This window comes from Lepisosteus platostomus, chromosome 4 (assembly GCF_059453375.1).
Source record: "Lepisosteus platostomus isolate fLepPlt1 chromosome 4, fLepPlt1.hap1, whole genome shotgun sequence".
NCBI lineage: Eukaryota > Metazoa > Chordata > Actinopteri > Semionotiformes > Lepisosteidae > Lepisosteus > Lepisosteus platostomus.
Window position 1 is genome coordinate 51871307 of NC_142614.1, and position 12003 is coordinate 51883309.

Sequence of the window (12003 nt, forward strand, 5' to 3'; positions counted from 1 at the left end):
TCCATTTTTGATCACATTTGAAGTTGTTGGCAGAGGTAACCTGGTGTCGGTCCTGGTAGCTGATGAAGTTTGTGATTGCTTCTGCCTTAAGAAGGTTTCTATAACCAATAAATGTAAAATAACACCATATTTTACAGTGGGCTCGAGTATTATCTTAAGATGAGCTTCAATGTTTATGCTGAAAATACTGTAACAATAACCTTGTCCAAAAACTCTGGTTTTGTTTTATTGGCAGATTGGCTAATTCGTGTCACAATTAACTGTGGTTCACCCTCAGAGAAGCCTTGCTCCTTGCAACCTGACCATAAATGCCACTTAACTTGTTCCAATGGTAGTACAATTATTTAGGATTGGACCTGAAGTTGTCTCCAAAATCCACTGGCTTCAAAGCAAGATCCACTTGCATCGTCCGTCCAGGCAGGGTTTCCACTAAAATAGCTGCCTTATAGTTCTTAATAAAGGATTCTACAGTGAAAAGTTGAAGATTCAGCTTTTTGTGGATTCTTTAATAGCCATTCCCCAACTTGTAGAGGTTAATGACCATTTGCCTATAGTCTTCACAGCTCTCTGTCCTTTAACCTTATGAGGCACATTACTGTATGAACTACAGAATAGGGGAAGGACGTACAGTATAAACATGTCCATTTACAGTATACCCCAGGTAAACAGAATATTTTTATAGGCCTCTATACCACACTAGAGGGTTCCACTGCAGTTCCAAAGAGTAAAATGTTATTACATTATTGAAGATTTGAATATGTTGGACTATATTTAAAGAAATACTTTAAATTGTGAATAGGAGTGTGAATAAATGTGACCTTGTGTTTCCTGGAATTCAGTTAATAATTTATGATAAATATAGCTTTGTTCTGTGCAGCTTTATTCTGATTGCAGTATGACAATTTCATATATAAATTTTTAAGCAAGACACATTACCCTCTCTATAACTCATTCTGTAATGTTTTTGCTCTTATTTCATGAGGGTTATGAATAAATCTTGAGGGGACTTTATCATAATAAACATACTGTATTAAAAACTATAGCAAGAAATTCCACTTCTGATTTCTGTCTTCTTGCTGAATTTAGATGAGAGACTACAAAATATACTGTATGTTTTTCAAACATTGTCATATACAAAGTATATTTTGGCACGATAATTCTTAATTTTTTTTAGAAAAGATTAAATAGTTTATTCTTGTGAGATATATAAATCTCTGCTGTAAGACAGACTGCTCATTGTGTAAATCTTAGTATTTGTAACTCTTAATTTTTATTAAATGGTTGAAGAGGAGTGTTACAGATTTTATATATACTGTGTATCTCTAGGATCTCAAAGATGTTTATATATAAAAGCTGCAGATCACAGCTATGTTACTATAATAGATTACTTTATTATGTTAAAACATTTCTGTTTGCACTGAATGTTGATCTTTCTTGCTTTTGTGTTTTCTTGATCATTGATATATACTGTAATGTAGGGTTGCATTTAAACATCAATGCCCACTATGAAATCAAAATAAACTTAAAATACAAAATTTAATCTGATTATAGTCCATAAAATATTAGATTTTGCATGCCCCAGAATTTGACATGCACAATATTACCATGCATGACCAATCCAAAAATTGAAAAAAAAAATTGAAGATTTCTGCATATCTAAATTAAATTTCGCTATGTTTTCATTTTTTGTTCCAAATAATGGAATGCCATGTCATAAAACCTTGACTCTGACATGGTGGTCCTTTTGACAATCACAGAACTCTTAACCATTTACAGATTTTTTTTTCTTACGCTATTTCTAATCTTCTCCACATATGCCTTGCGTATTTTATTAACCTCCTGAAATTCTATTCCTACAAACATATAACTGTTTGCTTCTGATGTCAAACTCGTCCATTTCTTTTTTTGACAGCTTGACCTGAGGCAAGACTCATATTGGCAATATATGGGAGCATAGATGAAAATGTTTTGTTGTGTAGTCTTAACATGTAATTAAAATTATGTTCAGGGCAGATTTTCCTACAGTCTGAGGTGCAGAATTTTAACACTTTTTTTCTGATTTTTGACATATCTTTTTTAAAACACTATTTTATTTCATTCATAATAATTAGAAGATACAGTATATAAAAATAAACTTTTTCCTTTTTTATTTTACTTTTGAACACGACATATACTGTAACATAACATTAAAGGGGAATATATAAAATGTAATATAAGGCAAAACATATACTGTATACAGTATATAAATATAGTCAAAGTCAAGGCAAAATAAATATGTAAGTATATCAACCATAAACTATTACCTTTAACATCAGTTGCATATTTAAGAATATACAGTAGGATAGTAAGCAAAAATGGCTTCCAATCACTCTGGAATTCATTTCTTCTAAAATTAAACTTTATTTCGACTGCATAAACGTTACAACAGGATTGGAGAGGACAATAACAGAAATTATTTCAGCTGGAAAGACTACTTCCTCCATTCTTTGCAAGATAAGCCTTAAGGGTTTTTGCTCAAACTCTACATCGTTGCAGATAGACATGGCAATTAGACAGTGAGGTTGCATGCGTGTCTTTGAAGAGGGCCGAAGTGCAGTGATTTGGAGCAAGTACATTTCCTAAGAGATTTCCCTTATTTGCGTGGACATTTGATTGACAGTTCAATGATACAGTATTTCTACACAGTCTCACATTTTCTCTTTGATACATTTTAACTAATTGAAAGACACCACTGTCTGAAAGTGAACTGGGGAACGTGTTTAAACTGTTTGCATTAAGATACGCTCTTGGTTGCTAACGTTGTATGCTGCAGTTACCACTGTAGACTGAAGTACACTGCCCACAGCCAGTTGTACAAGTTATCGTTTTTAACAAGAAGTCCGTTTTGGAAGTGCAAGGTAATATTGTCATGGTAAATACTTCATCCATCCGTTTTCCAGTACAGGGTAGTGGGGTAGCAGGAGCTCATGCAAGATGGTAAATAACATTTGTGCTAAAATATACTGTATAATGAAATAGACTGTAATTTAAATTCATGTCAAATTATTAATTCATTCACTCATTTATAGTTTCTACTGTACATTTGAAATTTAGATTGAAGAAACTGTAAAGAAATTACACTTGTCTCTTTGCAACTTGTTAGCTATCTCACAGCCTATGAGACTATAAGATCACTTTATTAGCCCTATACAATTTCATGCATCAGGAATTTGTCTTTTACAAATATCCCAGCTTGCTCTCCGTGAGACACACAGACAGGGAGAAAGAAGCTTGGGGTCAGAGCACAGGGTCAGCCATTATACAGCACCCCTAGAGCAGTTGAGGTTAAGGGCCTTACTCAGGGTCCCAACACAGTAGGATTCCTCTGCAGGCTGCAGGATTTGAACCAGCAACCTTCCAGCCACAGGCACAGATCCTTAACCACAGAGCCACCACACCAGTTACTTACTGTACCTGTTGTTACGTCCCAATGAGCTCCAGCACCGCCGCATTAGCTCCACCAATTACCAATGCGCATTCCACACATGCTGGAGACTCACTGGGGCCATCCTCTACGAGATCAGGATGGGCCTATCAGGCCAATTATGGAACCTTGCACAGAACCATTCCTCAGGGCTCAGACATTGAGTAACTAACCCTTCTTTGAGTTTGTTTCAGTTTCAGGTTCTCAGAAGTATTTCTCAGTGTTTCTTAATCCTCAGTTTCCAGTTCCTCAGTCATCATTGCCACTAATCATCTCTTCATCACCTCAGACCTCAGCCTCTGCTCTGCCTGCCTCAGCTGTTTCCTCAGTCTCAGCTCTGTTTGTCCTCTTCAGTGCTGTCATCGAATAAATTATCTTGATTGCTGCATATCTTGGCTCACTAACTCTAATTTTCGCCGAGCCCGTTTCAACACCTTGTCGGGCCTGGCATAACACCTGAAAGTTCTTTAAACGCGTATTTGTACACATTAATTTACATGTTATTTAATAAATATATAATAAATCTGTGTAGTAAATGTACCCCCATATATGCAGAAAACTATGATCTTTGACCTTAGCATCTTAACTATTTCCATTGTGTTTGAAACTAAATTCCCTGTAAGGTAAATTCTTTTCCAGTCTGGTACATGGTAACAGTTGAATAGCTTTTATCTTCAATGGTTTTACTTTGCCTACTATTTTATTTGCATCTTACACAACGGTAAAGCATACACCTACACAGTATGTACACCTGTAAACTCCTTCATAATTGTTTTTCTGCATAGCTTTATTTTGATAGTTTTACAGAATGGAATTTGTGACCAATGCTAAAATGTAAAATCAGAAATAAGTCTTACGTTGGTCATTTTCTTGTTCTTTTTCTTGATTGCTGCCACAAGCTTTAATGGTCTCGTAAACTGAAATAACTCTGTAAAATGTTTGTGCCCATTTTAAATAAAAATCTGAAAGGAGCTTTACAAAGAGTAATGGAGAAAAAAAGTATTTATAACAAAGCAATTTTGCCTTAGATGTTTTTATTTCTATTCTATTTATTTTAAAGATAAAACTGAGCATGTATGTTCTATACTTGATGTCTTGAAATAATTCAGCTTACAAGGATTCTGAGGAATTTTCTTTTTCTTTCAGCTATTTGCTCACAATCAACCAATATGCCTCATAAAAAGCAATCCCATTAAGCTTATACATACAGAACAAAACTGTGTCAGGCCAAAATGCACAAGATATAAGCAATATAAACAAGTCTTACAAATTCTCCTTTGCTGGAGTACTAGTATAACAGAGACCAAACAGACGCTCATGGTCCTTGTTGTACCTCTTAAACAAGGATTCACCAGCTCCTTTGTATAGCAGAAAGAGAAAATGAGAGTTGCTTTAATAAATGCATATTGTCAGTGAAACAAAGACTCTTTCATACAAAACCCAAAAGCTCTTCCTCATTAGCACAAATTAGTCTTGACTATTTGACCCACTTTCCCATGATTTTGTCAAATGTTTTTTCAGAAGTCACTTAGCCTTGAAAATGACCCAGAGTTGGGGTGTTTGCATCACTGGATGAAAGAGTGCTGCTTTTGTAAAGCCACTGCCAAGAAATGACAAACCACTCTGAGTTTGTCTGGCAAACAGGCAAGCACACTAAGATTCATCCAGGGTTTTTGTATCTTTACACTGGAGGCAGAACAGAAAAAAGGCACACATAAAAAAATTAAAACTAACTTCACTCTTTCTGGAGCTGAAGCCACACAACGAAGCTTAGATTCTGATCTGAGCATGTAGACATTACTAGATATATTTTATGCAGTACTTCTTCTTAAATGAACAAAATGAGTAATTCTGAGTTTATCTTGAAAAATGTAATTTAAATAAAAATTGTTTCTTTTAGTTATGAAAAGATGATTATTAAATTATGTAATAAAATATGCTAAACAACTACAGCACAAACCTGGGAACACATGCCTCACACTATATTGGTTTGATCTGCAACATCAAATACCACCTCTCTAAATAACATGTTGATCTGCACTTTTTCAAATGTTTAAATAAATATAGAAATAAATTCAGCCAAGCTTCCAGACAGCAATATTAAGGATATACAAACACTATGTACAGTATACACATTTGGTTTACATTGCAATTATTATTGACAGATTTCTACAGGATCTAGTGAAAACAGACAATTACTTAAAGGAAGGCAACACGTCTCACAGTTCATTCTGTCTTAATATCTTAATATGATGTTGAACTCTCATGCAGGATTGCTGAAGTCTGCCAATTTCTTGGATTATTTTCATAATCACTTTCAGGATTATTTTTCTTATTTAATTCATTTACTGCATAATTAAAAACCAGCATGGTTCCAAGGTTTACAAAACATAAGATGATCAAATACAACAATTCAAATGCTACAGGAAACCATCAACATACAAATGATTGTCTAATAAAGGTATATCTAATAAAGATATTTTTGTTCCAATTTACTCCTAATTTGTGCATTATGAAATATGATTTTTTAAATAAATTATATATATTTTTGCTTGTTTGTTTTCTGCAGTGCACTTTACATTAATCAGTCCAACGTAAAAATTACTTCTTTACAACTAAATGTAATTTTTCTTGTATTTTTTGCATTTCCTTTAAAGTCTGAATAATTGTGTTGGTTTAAAAACAATGTACCCAAGAAGCAGAAGGCTTGTACAACAGTTAAAACAATTACTATGTAATTGAAAATGTAATCATAGTGAGGATCACACAACCACTTTGATTACAACAGTATACGCTGCTTGGCATTTAAATAAAAATAGGTGTTCCCAGATCTGTTTCGCAATCCTATTGCACTTACAATATATCAAAAAGATTATCAGCAAATGTAAAAGAATAAAACGTGGTTTTGAATTCCCTATTTTGCCTTCCTGAAACCTACACACTGCATTTATTACCTATATTATATGACCATTTATTACATATATACAGTATAGTACTGTATATTACATATATACATATATACCGTATAGCCTTACAACTATAATTTGGTGGTGGTAAGGCACAAAATCATTATAGTATCCTCTGTACATTAAATCAGTGCAAGTAAAACAAAAAACCTCTGAAACGTCTTTGCTTGCTTGAGTATATTAATTGAGTACTTTTCAAACAAATTACCATTTATATTAAAACAATATATTATGGATATTCTATTTTATATTTGAGGTGGCAATCTGTTGTGTTTGTGACTGAGATCCTACAGTATATTAATAAAGTTTTTAATATTATAGAAAAATACAAACTTCTATTCTAGTTAATACTACAATGGAAATAATAGCATTTGTCTCTATGAGGCTTCAGATGCAACATTTATTGCAGTATGCAAATCTCGTCTGAATATATAAAAGAAAACTTGTCCAGCTATACTGAACCTTTTCCATATTTTTCATCTTCAAACTGAAATATTTGTCTAAACCAAGATCATGATACTGTAGCTCAATAATACCAAAATTCATGCATTTACAGCATTAGTACATTGCTGCCAGAAAGGTGTTCAGACACTGATATTTTCATGGGCTAGGTAGTATTTTTGAGCTTTTGTGCACTGGGAAGCAGAAGTACGAGATGAGAATTTGACCTCCACCCAAACATCTGCTCAATAAACCACTAACCTCACAAGAAAATGCAATTTGTCTTCAAAAAATTATCACCAACAGTTAACCAAACAACATAGCCTATCAGTGTATACCAGTGGAGAAAAATTATAACCAATAAGAATTTAACATTCCTTTTAGGTACAGTATACAGTATCTATTAATTTGTGATAGTCCACTGACAAAGGGAATTTAAATATTAAACAAAAAGATGGGAATGAGTCATGATTGTAGAGGCAAAAACATGTGTAATGTAATTATTGGTATCATAGGTTTCATGCCCATTTTACATAAAATGTATAATTAAGGTTGTTCTGTGCTGGTGTGTGTCCCTACACATACGTATGTATATTCAACTGCTCCCAGGACACTATGTCTGTTGCTGCTTATGAGAGATGGGGAGATTAATATTTCCCCCTTGCTTGTTTTAAAGTTTAGCATATATTTTAAGACAACTTAAGCCTAGTTGTGCTGTGTATCCCAAAAATGTCTGAGTTAAAACCATGTGCGAAAAGTCTTCTCAGGATTACAGAAGAATGTGTCTCATGTAACGTGTTTAATCCATCAGCAATTCCCTTAAGATATGTTGCACATTTGGAAACAACAATACTAACGAATGATATCAATATATTTACCACTAAAAATATGTAATGCTGATCCAGCATTCCAGGAAAAAGATTCACTTACTTGTGACCCATCTCATGGGCAATTGTGAAAGCAAGACTGAGCCCATTGTCTTCAGCCAAAATGCACTTTCTTTTCTCACTGCACATTCCACTAAGATATGCGATTCCTATAAAAAAGTTGAATCAAAATACAGTTTATCAAATGACAAAGAACAATGTTTAATTGCTTATATGATATACTGAATGTTTGTGTTCAATAAATATGATCAGTACTTTAAAAACTGAAAACTGTGGTAAATTGTGAGTTCTGTTTCTCATGTAGATATTGGATTCTGAATATCCAATCAGTGATGAATGCTAGAACATGCTAGAACATCTTCTGAATCTCCTTCCTTGTCTCTTGAATCTCTGTGAAAGTTCTTGCAAAAAAAACAGACAATTTCTATATAAGCAGTAAAGGACTATTTGTTCTCTAACAAGAATGTAAAAAAAGTGTTTGCTACCTTTAGATCAGTAATGTTTGAAATGTCAAGTGCAGACTTTACTCTAAGCAATGGTACATCATAATAGGTACAATAAAGAACTCAATTTTGGACCATTAAAAAAACAATAATTTTTTTTTAATTAATTCCACACCTCCAAACAGAGCTAGTGCTACTGCTAATAACAGCAAAATACATAAAAATAGTAATGATAATAGTATAAACAGCAAACAAAAACAGATTTATTTATAAACATATATATTTAGGTTTATTAGCCAAACACTGAAATGAAAGTGAGCCATCCTGGTTGATGCACAAACCCTATATTTCATATATGTATATGAAAATATCATATACAATTGAAAAGCGTACACTTCCTGTTGAACACCCAATCCAAATTATACAAGTTAAAATTATAATTAATCGGCTTCATACTTTATGGGCAGGAGCGGCATACTGTACATAGTTTAGAACCTGCTTAGAGATAAAGATTATGGATGCAACTTTACAGGAGCATAACTGAAAAAGCTCTGGTTGTTGATAAAATGTACAAAGTTTAAAATTCAATCAGGGCTGAAGAGTTTTTGGATGTGTTTGTCAGGACAAGATGATGCAGGTTGATGCAGGACTCCAATTTTTGCCATGAATTTAATACTTTATCTGTCCTAGTATTTGTGCCTATTATTAAGTTTTTCAGCTTCCCAGTCTTCAATTACAATTAGTTTCAAAAGTTGGAAGAATTGTGGGAGAACTTTCTATAAGTTTCCAGTGTTTGGAAATCTATAGTATAGATATAAAGTAATCTGGTCATCTGACCACCATTTTTTTTCTGTAAATATGTAGCCCATTTAATCAACTCATGATTAAAAAAGTTCTGAAAATGGTACGGATCACTGTAGTTAACACACAGTTAACACTGATGATTACTAAGGTTTATGCATAAAGTAAGACTGTAACACAACTGACATTTGAAGTTGAACTTCTTCTGTCATGGAAACTACTCCTTCAATTGAATCGAAGCTTCTCAGATTTTAAGAAAAGCTAAAACATCTGATTTGTCCCACACCAGTCACTCTCAACACTTAAACCTGCTTCAGACATGCACCTGATATTTTGCCGCAGTACTTTTTTAAAATAGTCCTGTACAAAGTTGTGTGTTCAATCAACTACACACTAACTAGAGGTTCATGGGCTTAGCACTCATTAAATTGGTAAAATAACAGGATTTTGAAAGGGTTTTCTTGTGAAATCCCTAATTTGCAATCTGACTACTTTTTGTGTTGTTAATATACAGTACATGATGCTGTACAAAATTCTACTATTAAAATCTTTGACTGCTTCATTGCTTCACTATATAATATCATGACACTAGTAATTGCTTGGTACCTCTCCAAAATGTTCCAGCGTTCTAATTTCAGTTCCAATCTTGCTGTATTTTAAACTGTGTCAGATTGGCAAATCAGATTTATTTTAATTCCCATGACCAAGAAGTAACTCAAGAAAAAATACAGGGAAAATAATTCAATGAAAAGTCATTCTGAGTGAAAACAGGCAAAAAAAAGGATGTATGAAATTCCATACACCATTACTCGTTCAAGTTTACATATATCACACTCTGGCACTTACTGCACCTAAAGCTTCAGATTTCAGGCTGCTTTCTCTCAGGATAAAAGAGAGCTTTAATCTTCAAAATCTGCCTAATACATCAAAAGTGCAATTAATGCGGTGTGGTTTTACTCCTTATTAAACACAGTTGAGCTTTTCAATAAAAAGGCTACTTGATGTAAATCACCCTCTTATTTAAAAGAAGTTAGTTTCATGTCTGTTTCATGCTTATTAATTTCATGTGTAAGAAACAGCTGTATCTCCTTAGTACACACAACATCATGCTAAATGAAAGCATTTTTTCTTGCTCTATATATCTATGTCCTGACATGTATTGGCTTCCTATAACTAATCCAAGTGTAAACGTCTAGAAACTTCTAGAAACTGATCCAAGTGTAAACTTCTTGAAGTCAAAGAAAATAGAAAAAACATGCCTTTATTGCTACTTTTTAAAATCAATTTATTATTTTCTATAAATTGATAGCCAACATACAGTATTGCAAAATATCATGTAGCTATTTTACATCACACCACACCAAAACAGTTTTGAATAAGTAGAGCTGTGAAACCATAATTGATAATGTGACACCTTTTCAGGAGACAAGGCACCAATCTGAAACTATTCGCTAATGAAAAATAGCTCTATCTGCTTTTCTCTCCAATGTATATTCAGTGCCTTCCTTTATTCTTGTGAGGTTTGGCAGTTCATTTGATGTTCTTGGATTTGCAACAGCTGAATATTAATTGGCTTTAAAAACTGTTTTGGTGAAATACAGTATGTATTGACCTTCTCTTTCAAGATATGAAACAAATTGACTTAATGTAATTTTTTATTAAATTCTTTAATATATTAAAGATCAGCATTCTTTGGTGTTAGCAAACATGTTTCACATTTTGCTTTTATTCTGTGTTGTATGCAATACACTTAACCAAAGTTCTGCCATGAGTATTCAAGTAAACATCAGCCCTGACTTTGAACAGCTCATGCTAATGTTGCAATTTCTGAACTCTTTTCAATGCTTTATGTTGTTTTTACATGTACATTTTGATGTTCCAAATGATGTTCCATCTTTATTTTTCTCTCTAAGAGCCATGCACCAAAGATGAAACTCCTATTGTAATAGGCAACATGCAAATTGATAAATCACCCGGCCCAGATGGGGTCTATCTGATAGGATTTATTAAAGATTCAAATTCCAGTTCTCCCCCCAAATTGAATTCTATGCTTACTGAATCTTTTTCACATTCAGTCTTATTTCCTACAGTGTATAAAACTTCAATGTCACTATTTCTAGAGAAAAATTAAGATCAGCATGACTGTAGCTCATATCTCCCCATTTCACTCCTCAATACAGATGTTAAAGTAATTGCCAAAGCCTTAACTGCATTGAATCAATTCCCTCCTCCATAATCTCTCCAGACCAAAGAGGTTTTGTGTGGGGTAAGATGCCATATTTCAATCGTAGGTGTTTTTTTTAATTTTCTACATTTACCTTTAAGATAGTTGGAGCCATGGTAGCTCAGACAGCAAGGGTGTCTAGCTCCTGACTGGAAGGTCCCAGGTTCAATCCCAGGTAAGGGCAAGTGATGTAGCTTGCTCCAATTCCTTCCAGATGGCACCCAGGTCTACTCAGCCTGCTTTCCAAATGAGTTCTGGGGGTTAATCCTTCGGGGGGTAATAGGCTGGCCAGAGTAGGATGCTGACCCTATCACCTCTATCTCCAGTGTTGGATGGTTGAGAAAAATGGTGGCCATTCCCCCATGAACCTTTATGGCCTGAAAAGGGGATCTTACCTAACCTTTAAAATAACCTTGATTGGACATTCTTCCTTCTCCCTTGAAGGTAAAGAAGGGCTTCAGTTAGGATGAATGCAATTATACTAGCTTACATAAATTTGGTTTTGACATCAATTATTAATTGCATTTTGCGGTACTGTATATCCTTGATCTGCACCAACAATACAAATTCGGAATATTTTTCTTTCATTGTGATGCTAGACAGGAATACTCTCTCGCTCCATTTTCTATTACAATATAACCACTGCCTAGTAAACTGTGTAGTAATCCTGATGTGCTAAGTATAGACAGAATCTGAGAAACACAACAATCTTATCTCCACTGACAGATTTTTATCTCTGTGTATTATCTCTTTTTTAATCAGACCTATAATTATCTGA

At 33.8% G+C, this 12003-nt stretch overlaps 1 protein-coding gene across 1 annotated transcript in view; it reads right to left on the minus strand.

The window, feature by feature from the left end:
* LOC148673403 (A disintegrin and metalloproteinase with thrombospondin motifs 19-like) overlaps window positions 1-12003 on the minus strand; it is a 120535-nt gene that overhangs the window by 69817 nt on the left and 38715 nt on the right. The window contains exon 8 of the mRNA XM_088629823.1: window positions 7801-7906. Within this exon, the coding sequence (XP_088485949.1) occupies window positions 7801-7906 (106 nt within the window). The remainder of the gene's footprint in view (window positions 1-7800; window positions 7907-12003) is intronic.